This window comes from Mugil cephalus, chromosome 6 (genome assembly GCF_022458985.1).
Source record: "Mugil cephalus isolate CIBA_MC_2020 chromosome 6, CIBA_Mcephalus_1.1, whole genome shotgun sequence".
Lineage (NCBI taxonomy): Eukaryota > Metazoa > Chordata > Actinopteri > Mugiliformes > Mugilidae > Mugil > Mugil cephalus.
In genome coordinates, this window is record NC_061775.1 from 4,321,316 (window position 1) to 4,342,305 (window position 20,990).

The 20,990-nt window shown below is 41.6% G+C and overlaps 2 protein-coding genes across 3 annotated transcripts in view; both read left to right on the forward strand.

The window, feature by feature from the left end:
- Nucleotides 1-20,990, forward strand: part of agbl4 (AGBL carboxypeptidase 4) — a 253,123-nt gene that overhangs the window by 177,709 nt on the left and 54,424 nt on the right. The window lies entirely within an intron of this gene.
- Nucleotides 7,421-20,285, forward strand: bend5 (BEN domain containing 5). 2 transcript variants are annotated; one of them, XM_047587748.1, is made up of 7 exons: nucleotides 7,440-7,524; nucleotides 7,648-7,706; nucleotides 8,823-8,953; nucleotides 9,770-10,250; nucleotides 11,559-11,707; nucleotides 13,774-13,987; nucleotides 14,162-20,285. In XM_047587748.1, exons 3-7 carry the CDS (start codon nucleotides 8,864-8,866, stop codon nucleotides 14,356-14,358), a joined length of 1,131 nt encoding a protein of 376 aa, XP_047443704.1. In that variant the 5' UTR covers nucleotides 7,440-7,524; nucleotides 7,648-7,706; nucleotides 8,823-8,863; the 3' UTR covers nucleotides 14,359-20,285. The 2 variants fall into 2 exon arrangements, with proteins under 2 accessions (XP_047443703.1, XP_047443704.1); XM_047587747.1 differs by having other exon boundaries at nucleotides 7,421-7,706.

Below are 20,990 nucleotides of genomic sequence, written 5' to 3' on the forward strand. Positions count from 1 at the left end.
TATGTTAATAATGCTTAGAGTAAATATTCTGTGTCGCAAATACGGCAATTTCACGCACTGTACACACAGTCAGCCATGTGTTTCATGTTTTTGCATGCATAAAGAGAGAGGGGGAAGAGAGAGAGAGAGAGTGGGGGGGGGGTGTTAAACTCAGAGGACACCAAAATGACAACATCGAAGCTCAGACTGTGTCTGTCCTCTTTCTAAAAGGACGATGTGACGAAGGCAGTAAACAGTCTGTGAACAGTCTGTGGGCTCTGAGATTATTTCTTTGTTACCAGCAAAGCCACCAGTGTTGCTGAGCACTGCCGTGGAGCAAATCCTCCTAGAGAGGCCTGATTGGATTTTTGTTCCAGGGAGCCTTTTGTGTTAGCAGCATAGGGACTAGATAATAGAGGTTGATGCCACTCGGTCTCTGTGTTATGGCTGGTGGATTGAGTTTTTGGACTGTGTGTGTGTGTGTGTGTGTGTGTGTGTGTGTGCGCTTGTACATACAGGGCACACTTATCTGTCTTAACAACCACTGTTTGCGACTTACTTACTTAGGGAACATTTGGGCATTTTGGCAATGATGTGCAGAACTTTTATTAAAATGGGGCACAACTACTATAAACAGTTAATATATACCTTTCACTCTGGTAAATGAAAATATTCTACGATCCCAGCCGAGCAAACTGCACTGCAGGTATACTTTGGTTGCCAGGAGACACCTCAGTGCCTCGGTCAAGGTCATTATCAGCCTTTTCTTAGTTTGTGCCTCAGTTGCTCTCTATCAGATCTACTGTATGTCTGGCGTATGTGAGACCTGTGGATGTGGATGTAGAATACTATATGTATGAATAAAAAAATACATTATTGATTTCTGTAGGGGAAAAGTCTACTTTTAATTGCCCTGCTTTCACAAGCAGGTCAGGCACCAGGTTCAGCCGCAGAGCAGCAGCACCAGGCCGACTCCAGAAAACTTCAGTACAGCAGACAAGGGAGTCCTTTCAGTCCAGGAAATTCTTCCGCTCACTATGTGCTCCTGTGTGAGTGTGACTTTGTACTGACCTCTATTGGAGACCAAGAAATGATACAAATACATTTTATATGTCAATCACAGTCATCAAGCCAGTTAAAGTGGATTTTAAACTGAGATGTTTAGTGAAGTGCTAAGGTTAGTATATTTGAAGGTGATGTTGCTTCAACTTTGGCAACTTTATGACTACGTCATTGGGAGTCATGTGGTCTATTGGACGAGAACAACCGTGTTTCCCATTGTCACATCAGCTGGCATCCTGCAGAGGAGATACGTGATATGCAACGTACTTTTTCACAGTCAGAGCAGAAATCCCAAGAAGTGTTTGTCTGTCCCAGAGGAAGAATACATTGTGAGATTTATTCGTGTAAAGTACAGCTTCACTCAGGATGCGTTTGACTTTGTCCAATATGAATGGGTATGATAACACACAAATGCTGTAGGATTTTTTTTAGCTTTTATATGTATTTGAATAGGGCTCACTGGTTAGCACTGATGCCTCCCAGTGAGAAGGTTTGAGTCCAGCTTAGGCCTTTGTGGGTGGAGTTTGCATGTTCTCCCTGTGTTCGCGTGGGTTCTCTCCAAGTACTCCGGCTTCCTCCCACCTCCAAACACATGCTCGTTAGGCTGATTGGTGACTCTAAATTGACCCTAGGTGTGCGTGTGAGTGTGAATGGTTGTTTGTCTCTGTGATAGCGATAGACTGGTGACCTGTCCAGGGTGTACCCTGCCTCTCGCCCGATGCCAGCTGGGATAGGCTCCAGAAACCCCCGCGACCCTAGTGATGATTAATCAGTATGGAAGATGAGATGAGATGTAATTGAATACTGTTCAGATTTGTTCACAAAGGTAAAATAATACAAATGTTAAACAGAATAAAGAACATTAACAAACTTTACTAAAACTTTACTAAGCACGATTCACAGCCATTTTACTGAAATTACCACAAAGCTAATAAAACTTAACGAATCAGATAACTGCCGGCTTTTAACTTTTTCAGTCTCAGTGGCTTCACAGGCACTCAAAGCATTAGGCTCAGAATCAATCCTAACCTCCTTCAAGTGTACAGTCAGCTGCAGCAGTGATTCTGTGCAGGGATTTGAGATCAGTCACCTTGTCTGTCCTTGACTACTCTGTGCGTGGGTGTGGGTCTGTGTCTTGCTGGTTGGTGGTTAAATAAAGGCCGCTAGTTGTCAAAGGACTTTGCCCCTCAACATGCCCCCTGCCTCTCTCATCTGATCCCCCACCCCATCAGTGCAGGCCTGCCCCCATCCCCCGGCGTGGAGCAAGCTGCTGGTTGGCCCATGTTTTATCTGCTATTATCTGTCAGATGCTGTGCACCTGTGAGCCTGGCTGCCCCTCCGCATGACGGGCGGCTGTGGTCGCTGGTCCAATCCCAGCGGCTCCCTGCTGTCAGCTACAGCAGCAACGAGAAGTTCTCTGGCTAGCTCCATCTCTGTCTGACAGGAGCCCTGGAGGAAAGGGTAAGAGAAGCACAGGGAAGAGAAGGGAAGGGGGTGTGGGGGGGGTACCATTAAGATGAGCTGTATTCCCACAGACCAAAGCCTGCCCACCAGCCATGTGCTGCAGCTCACCTGGCTGCCAGATAAGTGGAGATTAGAGGAGAGTAGACGGTGGAAAAGGTATTAGACGTAAAAGAAAAATTCTCTCTGAAACCCGGGGACAGCCTTGATACTTTTAGGATTTCTCGTGTCATGTCTGACATTTGATGCTGACACTGAAAGGGCACAGTGACAGTTCACACTTGCATTAAACAGACATGGCACATCTGAACTCTTTCATATACCTTTGCTTGTTTGTACCTCCTGGTCTATTGTTTTACTGGGTGCTGCAGCTGTAAAAATTACAATTTTGTGAGCTTCCTGTCTAGTTAGCAGAGAATAACAGTCTGGTGACAGTGGTGAGATCAATACAGGTCTGCAGCAGGAGGTAGAGCGGCCCTAATGAACTGAATTGACTGGAGCTGAAATATGATCAGTATTTCTCTGGTGGTCATTATGTTCCTTATGAAGAAGATCAATGTCTCCTGGGTGGATCACTGAGTATGCCCAGCATGACGGCAGGACCAGCACTGACACCATTCTAAATACTTAATGAAGGATTTATTCACAGTAATGTTTGCCACTGTGTGTGTTTGCACTCTGTGCCTTCTTTCCTTCTGCCTCTCCTCCAGTCAAAGGTCCGTTTTCAGGTCCTGCAGCATTTCTCACTGATGTGCTTGTATGAGGCTTTGCTGTTCATTTCATGGGCTATCACTTTTTAAATTGGTCAATGCCTTCTTCACGGTTGATTAGCAATTTATGCAGAGCTAATTAAGAGCCATAATAAGAGAGAGTCTGGTGAGAAGCCTCCAACCAAAGCAGAAAAGAAGGTTTTACCGCAGACAGTAAACAGTTATGATTGATTGTAGTAGCATTTTGATCGTAAAAGATGCTCGCACCTCTCTGAATGTGTCATCTTCGAACCAGACACCCATATCTTCATTTTAATCTGTGCTGCCCTGATCTTTGAGCATCTTTCCAGAAAGTTGCCTTAATGATCCCTCTGTCCTGGCTGTCTGACGCCTGGCATCATCACTTTACTGGGTCTGGTGTATGCATACTGCTGCTCCGGCTGCCTGCCTGCCTATCCTGCCAACCATCATCTCGCACACACCTGCTGTACCGGCATCTGCAGAAGCACCACCCTGCCGGCTGGCACACTTGCCTCCTTCAGAGTGGCTCTCTACGTGCCGTTAAGTTAATGTACACACCTCTGAGCATTGTAGACATTTTTCACCTTAACTCGTACCTCGTCCTTCCCTCAGTCACACATATAAACGTTCACATGACGCTCAGGAGCACAAAGGGGTTGATCATTTTAACTGTCCATCCATCTGTCCGTTTGTCTGTGGGAACTCTTTATGATTCTAGGCGCGGCACTGCAACGCTGACGTGTGTACCCGCAGTCTAATTCCATCATCAGCATCATTACTGCTATTATCCCGTGTCTCCCTTTAATGCAGGCTAATGGATGACCAATAAAGATAGATGAGCCTGGCAGTGTGGAGCTAATAGGCAGGACATGATGTCTGGCTTCTGTCCTGACTTGCGACTTTAGCGGATCAACTTCTATCGCAGATAAAACACATCTAAAATATTATCTCAAGTTATTCCGCAGCGTTAATGAATCGCCGTGCGCTCAGTTAATTAGCGTGCCAATAGTTTGGGACAATCCAGGCAGATTTTGTGTGGACACTAATTATTGAAAAAGTGGCAGTGTGGATTTAATAAACAGCAGCTGTGAATTTTAATTCTTGTAACAACAGGCACACAGAATTTTACTTATTTTATATTTTCAGTCTTATCAATTAATAGCGTTTTGGGGATAAAGAGAGTATGTTTACGTACAGAGAGAGAATCTGTAAATTCACATAATTAGAAATGTTCAAGGTTGTTCTGGTTTGATAGATATCTCGTCTGTCTTTTGTAGAGTTTATTTAAGAACATTATTCATCCTTCTTCAATCCTCTCAAATAATTATAAATAAAATGATATCAGTTTTATTATATTTTAAATAGAATAGGATTTTAGTTGGGGCAGCACAGTGGCTCAGTGGTTAGCTCTGATCCCAGCGAGAAGGAAGGTCCAGTTTTGAGTCTAGCTCAGGCCTTTCTGGGTGGAGTTTGCATGTTCTCCCTGTGTCTGCGTGGGTTTTCTCCGGGGGATGTACCCCGCCTCTCGCCCGATGCCACCCCCATGCCAACCCCCACGACCCTAGTGAGGATAAGTAGTAGTAGAAGATGAGATGAGGATTTTAGTTTTCACCTTTAATCTTTGCTGTTTATACTGGAAACATTGAAACAGCAGCAACTGCAACAATTTCCCAATCAATCAGCGGTTTGTGAGAAAAAAAAAAAAACATACAGAAGCAAATATTCAAAATGAATATGTGATACATTTACAGCATATTGCCTGAAACATTTCAGACTGCTGTATGCCCATGTGAAAATAAAAATGTTCCAATCCAGTCCGACAAAGCCAGGAGCTGACACTTGAGATCTTGAGAGGTTTTGGTTTCATTAAGACGAAATGTTCAGCTATGTAATAAAAGGCCATGAATGTGTAACTAACACCACACTTGCACCACACAAAATACTGAATACAAGGGTTTTGTCAAACTTACATTTATAAGAAATCATCAATACATTTAAAGAGTGACGTGCTCCATTCAGGTGATCCACCTCCAGGGTTTGTTAAAGTGTTCTGCTCACTTGCTTATGTTGGTTTTCATGGACACGAGGATTCAACTAATAATCATAATATAAATGCCACCTCATTCAGAACAGACTGGATTGAAAGGGGTGGTGTAAAGTTTTGATAGTCAAAACCTAATATGAAAGTATGTATACCTTTTAACATGATAACGTGGGTCAACGTCGATGATGTGATGAGTTTCCAGAAGAGACCTAAATATGGCAGGAGGTAAAGGACCTGTTCAAACAAAGTGTTTAAAGACATCATTAAAGACATCACTCTGTCATCTTTTTGAATATTGAATAAACCCACCGACTTCTTCCACTGTTGTATTTGTGGCAGATTTGACGCTCCACAGTCAACAGTTCCATGCGTATTCTTTTTCCTATGACGAGTTCAAAAGTCCCCTCACACGGAGCCCAAAGTTGCATTTCCACCCACTTTTTTCCACCCATGCTTCCTCCACTGTCACATTTGTTCAGTGAAAATTGTCCTATTGGGACCCACTGTAATAAACCACAGACATGTCAGTCACATCCAAATGGTTGAGAGAAGATGTCTAAGGCAAAAAGGTAAACATCTGTACATCTGTTGACCAGTGCCCGGTCTTAAATGTCTCTGCAAGCCAAAGCATACTGCACATACTTTATATCATTACTGTATAATGATTGCATATAATAATAATAATAATAATAATAATAATAATAATAATAATAGTGTGTGTGTGTGTGTGTGTGTGTGTGTGTGTGTGTATTTTTTTAATAATGTTTTAATATAGAAAAAAGAAAATAATTTTTCTGCATAAAAACAGGGACTGGACTTTCATCCACATTAGCGCATGTCATAGTCAGTCTGTTGAAGTTCAGTTTATTTGTATAGACTATTCTTCATAAAACAGATCCCCCCACTGAAGTTGTTTAAATTCTTGTTAAACTTCTTGAGCCTACAGGGATACCATCATGAGGTGTTCCCTTTCTACTGCTGGCCACTTCAAACACAGAAAGCCCCAGTAACTGAGCAGCCTTATGCTGACAAGCCCGGCTTTGAGGACAGGAGAGCCATTGAACAGAAGCTTAGATTAACAATAATCCTCTGTTCGACTTGCTCAGAAACGGCTCAAATTTCTTGTCTATCATTTTCATTTCTGTAATACTTTGTGGGAAAAGCGATAGAAAATATAAAAAGTATCTCAAAACTTCACAATAAACTCGTAGTCTATTTACCTAAAAATGTGGTTAAATGTGCATGTATTGGAATGATTGTTCAGAGGAAAGCGAAGTGAGTTGGTCTCTCAAATCAATAGCTGTAACCCTTTTCCTGTATGGTAAACAGCCTAAAATACTGCTGCAATAACAGACATGAAACGACTTGCATTATGTTCTCAGAGTTATTGCTTTGTTTGTTTGTTTTTAAATTATCTTGTATACATCTCACAGACTCTGGGACCAGTCATACAGTACAATGAACAAACATGAGGAAGCTGGCATTTGAAACAGGCCTAATCACAACTAAACTAAATGCTTGAAACTATAAACGAAATATCAGAGAAGAAAAAAAGGCTCTATATAGTTCTGCCTCAGTTACTTTTCAATTACAGCAGCCGAAGCAGAACGGAATTGTTAGTGTCATTTATCGACTGTGGTGCCCTCCATTAGAGTAACAACTGAGAGAAATCCATCCTGTTGTATAACCACCTGGCTGTCTTACAATAACAAAGAGTTCATTTATGTCAGCTGGCCTTAAGTGTTTTTGGTTTGATGCAAGAAATAGATGAGAAGTACAAACCAAGAGCCCATGCAACAGAGACATTTATCTAACCAGGCAGGTAAATAATCCTTGTGACTTTTCTCACCTCAGTTCCCCAAAACAATTCTCTGAAAATAACCCCGGGTGACTGAAATATCTTGCTGAAACACTTAAAGCAATGCTGAAAAAAATAGATATTTATATTACGTTTTTATTAAAAAATAAATAAATAAAAATAAAGAAAATGCGTTTGAAAGGTTCCTGGCACAATTATTTAAAATTATTTTTAATACCTCTGCATGTGAATAATACTGTATTTTAACAGCAAAGTTTATGTCAGGTCCATTGCTCATGCCTTGATCTATCCTGGTGATGTGGACCAGGCAAGAGTAGCCGAGCGCAGACACCATCCCCAACCCCCCCATGTGTATATATTTTTTTAATACTTTGTGAGGAAAACTGTCAACCATATCCAAAGTGCAGGACCAAAGAGAAGTAAATAATGTATGCTTTTGTTAGATTCTTTGAAGACGATATGTGCTACGCGTTACCCATTTCAAATGTCGAAGATTTCAGACCTCAGCACAAAACAGATTTTGATAATCAGAAGGTGTATCTGGTTCACAGAACTGAAGAGAATGGCAGCGCAGGCCAGCCGTGCGAAGCACAGATCCTTGCCCTTGCAGGTAAGTTGTCCTCTTAATACTCTACCTTTGGTCATTTAAATGCTCCTTTTCTCTATCTGTCAGCGAACCGCTGATGTGCGCGAAACTCTGTCATGTGTCAACGCAAGTCTTTTTGTCCGATGTGTCAGGACGTGATCAGCTGGAGTCCGACTCTGATAGCAACAACAACGTCCTCGGATGTGGCTAGCTAGATATGCTAAGATAAGTTTTGGTATGTAGTCATACCTCGTCGTCAGTGCTTGACATATTTTAACATTTCCAGAGCCGTGCTCCGCGAGTTACCTCTCTAGTTTCGGTAGAGTGACACTGGTTGTTTTGTGGCTCAATACGTGGCAGCGAGTCATAGCGGTTGTTTACAACACGGAGCTAATGCTTGCTAGCTTGGTGTGTGTTCGTTCCGCGTTAGCAGGCTAGCGCCGACGCTCTCGGTGTCTGCGAGCAAACGCATCACTGTCACTACGTTAGCAGCGCATATGGCAGCCATTGTTTGATCGGTTGTCATTTTTTAGATGGTTGGAAATACTATTGAAAGTCCGTCGGCGTTGGTGCGTGTTAGTTAGCCCGTTAGCTGGCTTAGCTGGAGGTTTGTGCCACGGAGGTGTTGCGGTGCTGCAGTCGCAGCTGCTGTGTCAGACACCGGCCTGTCCATCACTAACATGCCAACGTCATGGCTGTTTTATGACGGCGTGTCATGTTAATGTGCTGAATTGTCCGGGTGAAATGCTTGACCCACGTTATCTGCAGTTACAGCCGTGTTTGCTCGGGCTCGTTTCCCATGCACGATCTCTAACTACCTGCACCACTAATCCCCGAATCTGAGCTGTCTGGGCTGCAGATCGGTACAATGTAGCCAACACCTTCACGGAGTCAGTTACAGGCAGGACGATTTCTACCGCAGTCCTCCGAGAAGCGCACAGTTTAGTTCACGGCGCTAAAGTTAGTTTGGTTTAAAAAAAAAAAAAAAAAAAGGAGAGAGAGTGAATGTAATCAAAAAAAAAAAACGATTCATCTCTTCTTTAGATACTTTTACGTTTCATGATAAATCACTGTGACTTTTTTTTTTTTTTTTTGGAACTTTTATGTGTTTCTACCTGCATGTGTTTCTGGACTTCACAGATACAATAGAAGAATTTGAAGACAGTATAACACAAAAGAAGATGAAAATTCCCAAGATGTCCATCAAGAATTCAGGAAACTCTATTGAGAACAGTTTTGGAGAAGAGAGAATGCCACTCAGGCATAAAAAGGTAGGATGACCTGAAGTAGACTATGTTTGTACATTCAAGGACTTACCTGCATCATTTGGTTATATTTGTTAGGCACGACAGCCTCATATCATGAAGTTGCAATCCTTTAATCATGTTTATATGAAAACAAACTCTGTTTAAGTGGGAAACTGAAGTAGAGTATATTTCTCTTTAAATGATGAAACTTTCAGCCATTTGCTGTGTGAGAGAGGACTTTGCTGTGTAAAGTAATGAAAAAATCTCAGTGTGGTCAGTTAAGCGTGGTCCCAAGTGTAAAAGCATGTGTCATGTTGATGTATGTACATCACCATGACGTATACAACATTGGACTTATGTTTAAACATATCTATTGATAATACATCACATTTTCATAAACTTGGCTGACACCCCAAATCCCCCACGCTATTTTTACCATATGCTGGATTAACACAAATTCAGCACTCTGGACAGCTGCCCTTTCACAGACAAATCCTCTGAGCGGCTCATCAAAGAACTCAGTGACTCCTCTCCTCCCAGTTTCTATTGAGATCCACGCAGTCAAAACAAACCATTTGCAGTCTGTCATGTCATTTTTCAGATTGATATGTGGTTTTTTTTTTTTTTTTTTTTTATCTCCTCTCCCTTCTGTGGTGAATGGAATGAGATAGTAACTGCAAAATTTTTAAATGTTTTACAAGGTCTACCGCTGAAATATTCAAAATCCTGTGCAGCATTTTTATATCTGGGTCATAGTCCCAACTTTCTAGTGTATTACAATTCAGGTTTTATGTCACTGGCCTATTTTTTCCCTACGTTGACTGTCCTTATTTTCTTTAGGCTCTGTCTCAGGACCATGGGCGCCCCCTTTCAAACTCCTCCAAAAGCCTGGCGGCAGTAGTAGCTCGCTTAGAGAGAAATGCAGCCAGCTCTTGTTTGGAGGGCGAGGAGGACCTGGATGAGGACCGACTGGCTGAAGAAGGAGAGGATGCAGATGACGAAGATGAAGATATGGAGTCAGAGCATCAGCAACACCATCATCACCAGCAGCAACAACAGCATTTGGAGGTGGACACAGATTGTGTGTCTGAGGTAGCTGCAGCTGTGGTTCCCAGAGTCCTGTACGAGGAGCTGGTTCACAGCTACAGGCAACAGGAAGAGGAGATGAGGAGGCTGCAGCAGGAGCTGGAGAGGACCCGCAGGCAGCTGGTGCAGCAGGCAAAGAAGCTGAAGGAGTATGGCAGCTTGCTAACGGAAGTCAAAGAACTGAGGGACTTCAACAGGAGACTGCAAGATGTACTTCTCATGAGATTGGGCAGTGGTGAGCAATAGGAGCTACAAAGTTGATTGATAGCTTTTAACTTGGTCAGTCATTCATAGAAAGCGTCTACTGAAGCTAAATCAATTGATACTGTGAGATATCTCCAATTTAAAGGAACAAAACCTTTACTACTTCCAAAGTCGGTTTCAGTTAAAGGAAGTTGGTGTCTAGAGTATGTCTGGAGAAGAATATACTCATTTATACCCTCTGTGCTCTGATGATGATCTACATATTTTTATGTAAACATCAGACATTATGTTTTATGTCTAAAACTTTTTTGCAAATAACTGTAGAAAACAGCATAGAAAGATAATCAGAATATAGCTAAACAGACATTTCTGCTTTAGTCACTGTCTTTCTAAAACTGAATGACACTAAAGTACTTGACGTATCTTTGAGTTTGGGAGCTGTAGTTTGGTTTGTGTCTTAGGATGGCAGAGGCTCGTAGTGATGAGAGTGACCTTCTTAAAACAGAAGGAGGCCGAGTACTTCAAATCTGTCTGATTCAGACAGAAAATCAAACTCCTGCCTGTTCTGCTGCTAAAACTGACTGTATTTTATTCTATTCACCTAAAGTTAATTCAGGTTAATATTCTAAAGCATGCCACATACAACCGTCTCATTGCAGCAAACAACAAAGGTTCCTGCCAAACCTCTGAAACAGGTTGCAGTCATAAAATTATTAAGCGATAGGTGTAATACATTGAATACATTTTAATCCAGCAAAGGGCTTTTATTTGGCCCATTTCTAAAGTGGTAAATCCAGTACAGGAAGTGGAATATAATGCATGTAGTTATAAGTGTGATTAAAAGCGGTGTCATTTCAGTGTGCGGCACTGTACAGATTCAAGCTTGGCCAGATGCTGGTGTTAACCCCAGGGCCCCCTGTAGATCTGAACAGAGGCGCCTGGCCACTGGCTAGACCATTTAATGGACAGGCTAAAGATTAGAGCACCCTGGGGTGCTGTCAGGCAAGGGATGGAGTGCGCTGACCGATATTAAAACTCATCAGCTACATTGGAGCTTAGTGTGGCCAGCCACCAAGCCAGCTTAGTTACTGGGCTAAAATAGCCGCTTGTTGCAGGGCACAGGGAAGCCTAAGCTAAGGCGGGAAGAAAATAAACAAGTAAGTGAGCCAGAGGTGAACACAAGTAAACTAAAATTGTACTAGAGTAGAGAACAAGGGGCCATCGGCTGTATACCATTAACCTACTGTACTGTATAGTGTTTCATTGTACATCATCTTCAGGTAGACTTAGATTTGTTGCAGATACCTCTATAATGTTAACTATCTGCTTTGCCTCGTAGAGCCTATGCATGACAATGGCACTCAGACAATCAAGGCTGAAGTGGTTGAACCTATTGTTGAGGCCCCGGAGACGTGCAGAGAAGAAGCCAACACCAGTTCCAGCTACTCCCCTTCACCCAGAACAGTATACACCTGCAACGATGGGAAGGTACGTCTGACTGGACTAAAACACACTTCATGCTTTGGTGGAGTTTCACTGTTCACTGCAGCTGGAAAACAAACTCAAGAGCCATAGAAAGGTGTAATAAAAAGGACTGCCTGGTCTTTAATACTCTTAAACACAGCCCAAAGGAAAACAAGTTAATCTGATTCTTAATCTGTTTTCTGATGCCATTTAAGACGTATTAGTAATGTAGTGTAATCAGTCGTGAGAGGCCTGTGTTTTCAGTTAAGATCTTCATATATTTGACTGAATCTCTAATTTATGTAGTAAAACCGGAACGATCATTAAACACTTGCTTGTACAAAGTGTTGATAAGCCATGTCAACCTTTGTGAGTCATGAGTCCTTTCGTTCCCTCTCCTGTATTCCACGCTGTTGTGGGTGACTGTGGGAAGTAGCCTAAATTTGTAGGAAATGCTGTATTTCCTCTAAACACCCATGACTCTGGGAACACGCTGTCATAGCTGATCAGTCCTTTCCCCCTTCCTGCCCTACCCTAGCAGGTAAACAAGGTTGAGAAGATTATTATTGTTCCAGCAAGCCTAGCCAGCATCATCAGTGTTTATTAGCCTGTTAGGGTTCTTTGCTCCCCCCACCGCTGTAACTCAACCAGCGTCCTGTCTCTGATGACAGGGGGGGAATTGGTACTACAAGCTCTGGGGCCTGCAGCCACTTCAAGCGTGAAGAACACTTGCAAATTAGAACTCTCCTACATCAGGGACCCCATATTAATTATTTGCACGAGAGGAATTTAAAGTGACTGACAGGTTAGCCCTAGTGAGAGCGCACGGGGGGGGAGAGTGGGGCGGGGCAAAAAGGAGCAGGAGAGATGAAGAAAAAGAGATAAACGACAGCAAAGGGAGGGCGAGGATGAAAACGGTCCCGTCTAACTCGAGGGCAGTAAAAAGCTTGTCTGCTGGCCGGGGGCCTAAAGCACATTAGCTGCACAGGGAAAAAACCTTTTGGATGCTGGCCTAAAGACTTTACGGTGATAAGAGAGTAGAGGGGGGAAAGAGAGTCACATATCCCCTCCTGTTGCATTAGCTCACCTAGAAGACCAGGGCAGTCTGCCTAGGCTGGCAATCAGCTTTGGACGGTTTGGTGCAGGCTTATGCAACAGGCAGTGGCAGTTTTAGAGAGCTGCAGGCTAAGTTCATAATAAAGGTAATCCAAACTACAAGCAGCTAGTGACCTGAGCTCATTTACGCTTCCTCGTTGGTGAAAGTGGTCCTTCTTGAGGTGTCCATAGCGTGGAACTAGTGAAGATATGTCCTGCCTCACTTGGCTGTGATGAGCCCAAAAACATGAGATGGCACCAATACCACTAAAATTCCACAACTGTTGCCCACATCATCTTATAAATGACACGCACTCCACGCTAATGTAGAAAATGATTTTGTTGGTAGCCTACCAGTATTTTAAGTCACACCAGTTATCAGCTATTTCTCTTCCTTTCTACTAGGACAGATCCCAGTTACCGCAATATGTTTACATGTGTACTGTATATATACAGTGGTGTGAAAACATGTTGCGCCCCTTCCTCATTTCTTATTTTTTTCCATTTTTGTCGCACGTTTGTCACATGAAGGTTTTTATTAAGAGACAACCCACTCATCTTTATAATAAAAGCTTTCTGTTATCTCTGTCCTATATTTAAATCAGTTTGAAGATCTGAAACCTTTGAGTGTGACAAACAAAAAATTAAGAAATCAGGAAGGGAGAAAACACTTTTTATACATCACAGTATAAATTCAGACACAGCAGAGTCCTTCCTGCATCTTGACAACCATTGTACATGTTGTTTTTATTGTCCAGTGTCCCCAGTACCAGCTGTACCTTTGAAACCATTAAGTACCATTATATTTTCAAAAGCCTTTGTCCTTGACTTGACACCGGCTATTGAGACACTGGAACATTGTAGACTGGTGAAACTCAATTTCTGCAGCACATAACACAAATGTTCCAAGTGTGTGAGCACCATCATCATAGTGTACAGTAAGTTTATCTAAACATGGAACTATCGTTGTGTTTCTCTGTGTGTCCTCCCTGCAGGTACACCTCGGAGGTGGGATCTGGGTGGAGGAAGAGAAGTGGCACCAGCTGCAGCGAACCCAGGGAGACTCCAAATTCACAAAGAACCTAGCTGTGATGATCTGGGGCACAGAAACCCTCAAAAACCGCAGTGTCACTGGAGTGGCCACTAAAAAGAAGAAAGATGCCCTGCCTAAACCTCCTCTCTCACCTAGCAAGTTGAAAATTGTCAGAGGTAAGATAAACATGTACAATCAAGATTGTTGCAATAGACGAGGTCTTGTTTGGGTGTATCTTTGTAAGTTGAGTCAAGATGGAAAACATCGGTTATCCTTATCACGCACGAATATAAGATTAGCAGTTTTTGGATTTGATGCGGTCTGACTACTCCTGCTCACTCCTTCCCCAGAGTGTCTGTACGACAGAGTGTCTCAAGAGACCGCTGACAGTGCAGAGATCACGCAGAGATTGTCCAAAGTGAACAAATACATTTGTGAAAAGATAATGGACATCAACAAGTCCATCAAGAATGAGGAGCGGCGGGAGTCAAAGCTGCTCATCAGACAGACAGTCAAGATGGAGAACTTCACCTACGATGGCATATAGTGATCAACTGTCACGCCAGCGCCTTCTTCCCCCCCCATGTGGTCTGCAGGATATCGAGGGGACTTAAAAGTGGGTGGATGGGGGATGCTGTCACCGTTTCAGGAGCAGTCATATTTCTGTTAAAACATTGGATTGGTTCGGATGTGAAATGTAAAAACAAGCAGGCTTTTTTCCCACCCTCCCTTATAGAATGAACATCACCTCGTTCAGTGCCCAGCTTTCTAATTGGCTTACAGACAGCTTTACCCACCAGTTAGAATTGAACCCATGTGAACTAGTCTGATATGAGCTGGTATGAGTGTTTTTATAAGCTTTGCAGTGGCATTGGTACAGAGATAGGGTTTATGAGATGTGTGCATATGTGTCAAAAGAGAAACTTGATGTGATTGTTGATTAATTTATTGTTCTGTGTCAGAACATCATTTTAAGTCCTTGAGCTTTTAAAAAGTAAGAGGTTATTTCCCTTGATAAAATCTTCTGATGCTATAATGATGATGATGCTAGTTTGCGTTAGATCTTCGACGTGTGAACGGTTTACACTTTTGGTCACCGCCCAATAACTGCTGGGGATTTGTTGTTGGTACTTACTGCATATAATGGGACATCAGTGTCTCAGATGCACAAGTCTTAATTAGTAACAGCCATATGTCGTTCTGCAGCGGAGATTCTGTTGTTCTAGGAGATTAATTATGCCTGTGTGTCCTCCCCTTAACTGTAGGTCAATCACAACACATCACTTTATTAAAACGAGGGCTTACGAAGATTTAATGGGAAGTATGACTCTGATGTTGAGTCCATAGAGTGCTATATTTATTATGATTTTTTTTATGTTGACCTTTTAGTTTTGAATATTTGCTATCAACGAGAGAGCACAAGAAAGGCTTTGATGGGATATTCCTGTGTTACTCTTAATCAAACATGTCACTTTCAGAAAACTTGAGCGTTGAGTTGTGGCGGTACAGGCATGCCGATGCCTAGAAAGGCCTTAAATAGATTTGGCAATCACCAGGGGCTGGTATATACACCCCTGGTTTTTCTAGTAAGCTGTGATTGTAAATGTATAGTAAGCTGAAGTGATGAAGCTTCACCTGCACTTTGCTGTGAGAATGTAAGAGGTGGCCAGGTACTATTTTCTGAGTGGTTCACACCATTACGTTGAGCTGAGCCGGACTACTGCCGGCGTGAAAATCAGGGGACAGCTCTGCACGGTTTAGGTCATCTTCTTGTGGAAGCAGTGTTAGCTGTGGGTAAAGCTGTCTGGAACATTATTTTGCTGTTGTAGTTGTCTGGCCCTGCTGAACCCCGTAATAACCCCCTCTTGTCGAAGCCACACCACTGGGGAACAAAATAAGGTTGCTCCAGTGACAATTTCCTCTGAGCTATGCCATCAGAACTTTAAAAATTTCCTCTTTTTCTTGTATATGTTTCCCCCCTCTCCTGTTGTTATTTTTGTTTTGATCCAAAATGGTTTGTGTGGCTTTCTGCGGGCTGGAACTAAATGCTGAAGATTGAAATCTCAACTGTGACCTAGCTGTGGCTAACTGTGAATCTGCTCCAGAGCTGCCCATCAAGCCTTTCTCCTCGTCACACTCTAGATTCTCATTTATCTGTCGGTTTATTTCTCTCTATCATTTTTTGTCTGTCTTGGTTTTTGTTGTTTCAAAAGTTCAGATCAGCCTTTTCTTAAGCTACTTTATGTTTTGGAAATATTTTAGTGTACATAAACATCTTCTTATTTTTTATTTCCACCAAACATGGATATTTCATTTTGTAGTCATGTTATCATGTCGAGCTTCTGGTTAAGTTTTGCTAATTGATGTCGTAATTCCATATTACCTGTCAATTTCTTGTGTTTCTTCACATATATATATTTTATTATTACTGTTTTTTTTCATATGAATTGTTGGCTTTAAGCTTGATGTTGTTTCCAAATGTAGATCAGTGGGGTCTGCAAACTGATAAAATTAAGATCCCCCGTCCCCCCTCCCCCCTCCTTTTAGCCAAAGTGATACCTAAAGAACACGTGAGATAAGACTTCCCTTAACATCTGACTTTGAGTTTATTCTCACAGCATAGGATAATTGATAAACCTCACTTAAGCTCTACCTATTGATCTGCCATAGTTAGGTAAAAAATGTTAAACCATTGCACTCTAACAGTTGAGATGCAGTATTTAGATCAACTTAAATCATTTACATCGAATGCACTTTAAACTTCTGGGCAATTTCTTTAATCTTAAAGGTGGTATTTGTCCTTTTTTATGTTTTTTTTTTTTTTTTAGATTAAAGCCTAACAATCATTGTATTATTATCATGAAGCACCTTAGACGATTTTGGTTTATTGTTTGTTATGGCAAGAATGATTTCATGGACTATAGTTGAGTCTTATCAGTCAGATATGCCCCTGATATGCCAGTGCTCCAACAACAAGCTTGATCAGACTTAATACTGTAAAATAAAAGTAAAAAAAAAAAAAAAAAATATACTTATTTGCAGTGTTTAGAAAACCAGATTTCCATAAGTTAAATTATGGTCCAACTGGAATCTACAACTTCTTTATGGCTCTTCACTATTTTAAAGACTTTTACCAAGGAAATGTGCAAGCTGACTGGAATATGTGCTTTAACTTAATGTGTCACAATGCTGGTATGTGTAAAGATGACTTGTATAAGCATAATTGTGATTTTTTTTACAAATGAGTGGTAATTGTAAGCCAAAGTATTGATTGCTAAGATCAAGCTAAAGAAGCGGGATGCTGACTGAGGAATCAGCAGGGTTTGCACAAAAACAAAAAAAAAAGAAAAGAAAAAAGGCCCATGCCATGGTAATGGAGTCTAGTGAATCTTAAATCACCTGAATGGGTGACATGTTATTGATATCATTTCGGGTGGTTCCCTAAAGATCCCCTTTTCAGTGTCTTTTTAGCGTTTTTTTTTTTTTTTTTTTTCTCCTTGTACAAAGCAACATGTGAGGTTTACGTGCGCTAGGGTGTGTTGAAAATAACTGCAGTTCAAAGGAAAGAAAAGATTTCTGCTGTGCAAATTCTGAAATTCTGACACATTGTCGTGTATTGTGTTTGTGTTTGTTTCTTTGTTGTTTGATGCCAAAAGGGGTGTGGTTAAAATAATGCTTAAAGAAAGACTATTAATAGAGCTCTTATGTCATCTGAAATGTTAACTTGTTTTCAAAGGCTGGTTTCCTGGAGTACGATTAAGCCTAATCCTTCAACTAAAACCATCTTCAGTGGATGAAAGCTGTATGGAAGTACTGTATGTTTTTAAACCAGATTTGGCTTAATCTGTGATGGCAAGGCCACACTCTTATCAGATGTACCAAGTCACTTGCAGACGAGCAGTTTGGATTTTAACAGCATATTAGAAGTAGACGCCATTGCATAACCTGGCAGAGCCATTAATGGATATTATAGGCTAGTTTGGCTTCCAGTACTCTCACTGTCACACTTAAGTAGCGATAGGCTGGAAGCATCACCTCTCTGGCTCTGCCATCCTCTTCCTATGCCACCTCTAGTTCTTTACTCTCCTCACATTTACATGGACTAGATTTAGAAACGCACATGTATCAAGATAATAGCAATCCTCCTCGCTTGGTGTTTTGGCTTATGTTGTGAACACCTGTCAAAGCTTCAGAAGTGAAGGAGCTTTTCGCTGCTTTTTTTTTTTTTTTTTTGACAGTTTGATTGGGAAAAAGAGATCCATTTTTAGCTTCACTTTGTGGAACAAAATAACTGGCGCCATCTCTTCAGAGTTCAAGCTACATGTGCACACGACACATTACTGTTTGAGCCGCAGATACAATGTCAAACTTAACTTCACAATGAGGAAAACGGGAGGAACATATTGTCAGGCCTATATTTTTATTACAGGTATCAGAAACTTTGTATACAATCCACAAACCGGTTCTACTTCATCTAACTTCACCGTCCTACCTCATTGTTACTCTGGTGTTTGTTTGTCAGTGACTGTAAACTATGTGTGTATATTAAAAAAGAAAAAAAAACAATCTATAGGAAAAGGTATACCTGGTTACTCTCAACATGTACAGCATATAAAACTTGTAAAACACCTCAGTACACAAATATCATTCTTAGGAGAAATCAGTTTTATTACCTGCTTAAAGATGCTGCTGTAAAGGGGTGTCTGTGTGAGGGGTCGTCTCTGAATATATATCTTCGCTCTTTGCTATGTTGTGCAGTTGATCGGTGGTTGTGTTCTGTCTGTATTGCATTCTGAGATTTTTACTGGTTGACGGTGCTACCAGCAAACAGTTCAAAAACTGATCTATCGGACCTCAAATGGTGCTGTTTTTCTATGTTTCTATCGTCATACAGCTGTGTTTTATTCAGGTGTGTCAACCGCCACTATCCCCTCAGCTAATCAAATTCTAAGCCAAAATGTCGCGCTAAACCGGTAACCCTGCTATTACTGTATCAACTATATGCTATCCATCCAAATATTGTAGATAGTGATTATATCCTCAGCTGTGAGTTTCAGAAGTACCTCAGACGTTGCTGGTTTTAAATGGATGCATCTGCTTCTAGCACCTGTTGTCTATCAATTTACATTGTTGCAGTGTATTTTCAGAAATATGCATTTTTACTAGTTAGTTCAGGTTACATATAGATAGTACATGATCATTAGCTCTCACTCAGATGAAATTTAATGGTTACCACTGTCGGACTGGTTGCATGCCGGATTGTCGTATGGGAGATTTGGACTTGGCAGTGTTGCGTTACAGTAGATGAGGTCCTCAGCCAAAACATGTTCCATTTGAGTCCAGCCTGTTTTTGTAGGATAAGAAATCCATTGGTAGTCCTTGTTTAAGGTGGAGTTACATGTATTAGAAGTGATTCTGTTAATGTGCAAAAATGGGGAGATCTTCAAGGAGCGTCCATTGTGAACTTGGTCAAGTTACCACTTAAATCAGTTGTATCTCTTTGTCCCTCACTGTTATTTAAATGATTCAAGTATCACTGTTAAAATGAATTTAGTGTAGCAAATTGTACATGATTGACTTACTGTGAGCTTGGCTTAATCATACAAAAAGTGCATTATATTTTCTTTTACCCAATGGAATCTTGTGCGCCAAAGTGAACGTCTGTTTTTATTTTTGTTTCTTTGGGGGGGGGGGGCTACCTTGTAGTATGTATGTATGTATGTATTTTTACTTCCAATAATGCTTGTGAATATGAAACGTGTTGGCGCCTCTCTACTGTGAGTCGTGTGTGTTCAGGTACACAGCAGTTGGTTTCATGGAAGCACTTAAGCCATTTGTTGGACTGTTTTTTGTAACGGTTCGACTGTAAGCTTTGCTCTGGTCCAGGGAATTGACCCAGACAGTTGTGTGTGTAATTGAATTCCTATGCAGGTGTTGAGTTACTAACCTGGTTCCACATCACTGTTGGTTGAAGGGCCAACCACAGAGATAGATAACGGGAGAGAGTTGAATGTGTCTGCACAGCCTTGAGTTTCAGTCAAAGGGGACAATGGCGACATGACAAATCCATACAGAACTATTACTACACTCTTATTAATTGAGTTAAACTGAGCTATACAGGGCTGCTTGGGTATATACCTGTCTGTACTAGTTGTAAATGCATTGCAATGATCATTAGGGAAAGACAGGGTTATTATTATATGGAGTATTTCCAGCTGATGATAATGTGAAAAGAGTATTTCAGTAAACACTCCCTCACCCTTCTTGAGCCTTCCAAAGGCAACCCTACATTTACAGAAAATGTTCTAAGTATATGCGATAGAGAGTGTACATGTCTTTGCTAAACCGGCCACACCTCTGCTATGCGAGCAACTCTTTGACGCTTAGCATCCTGTTCTGTGTTTTCTCTTGCTGCATTCAGGAACACCTGTTTAATGTATAGATAAACAGAAATAAATTGAGACTTTTATTCTAGTCGTGTCTTGTCTTTTTTTATTTTTTTTTGTCATTTCCTGCCTCTTTTTCATTGCTTTCCAGTGCAAACATTCTGTTTTCAGCAGTGCTAGACATACCACGGTGTGTGTGGTAATGTCAGTCCACCTCTCCTCGGTCCACGCTATAATACCTGAATAGACATTGTACGGGCTGCAAACACACATCGATGTGATTGATGATGTTGACGACATTCGCGTGAAATACACGGGGGCCTTGAAGTCTTTACTTTCATCCCTAATTATGGAGACTACCGCTGCCAGGAACGCTGAAATTGGTGGATAAAACCTGAACTCCGTTGGCAGACATGTGCAAGTACTTCAACAGACAAAATCTGCCTACTGTCCAACCTTAAAATGAGGCTGCAGCATCACTGTTTCACTATTACACTGGGTCCATGCAGTTAGTGACAAAGGTCAGATAACAAGCTCGCAAGTCGCCGTTGACGTGCTACCCAAGGGCTTGTTGAGGTTGTTGAATCTTCATCAGTTGAAAAGTTTTCTGGTAAAACGTGCATGTGATTGGTCGGTGCATCACCATGTAGTTGAGCTTCAAACAAGGTTGAATTTAGTTCATCCTTGCTACTGAGGCAAAGAGCCTGTTGCTCTTTCACCACTGACTACTGAACTATGCTGTTGCTAACGTCTAGCATGGCTGCACAGCTTTCCCAGAACATTTGCATGTCGT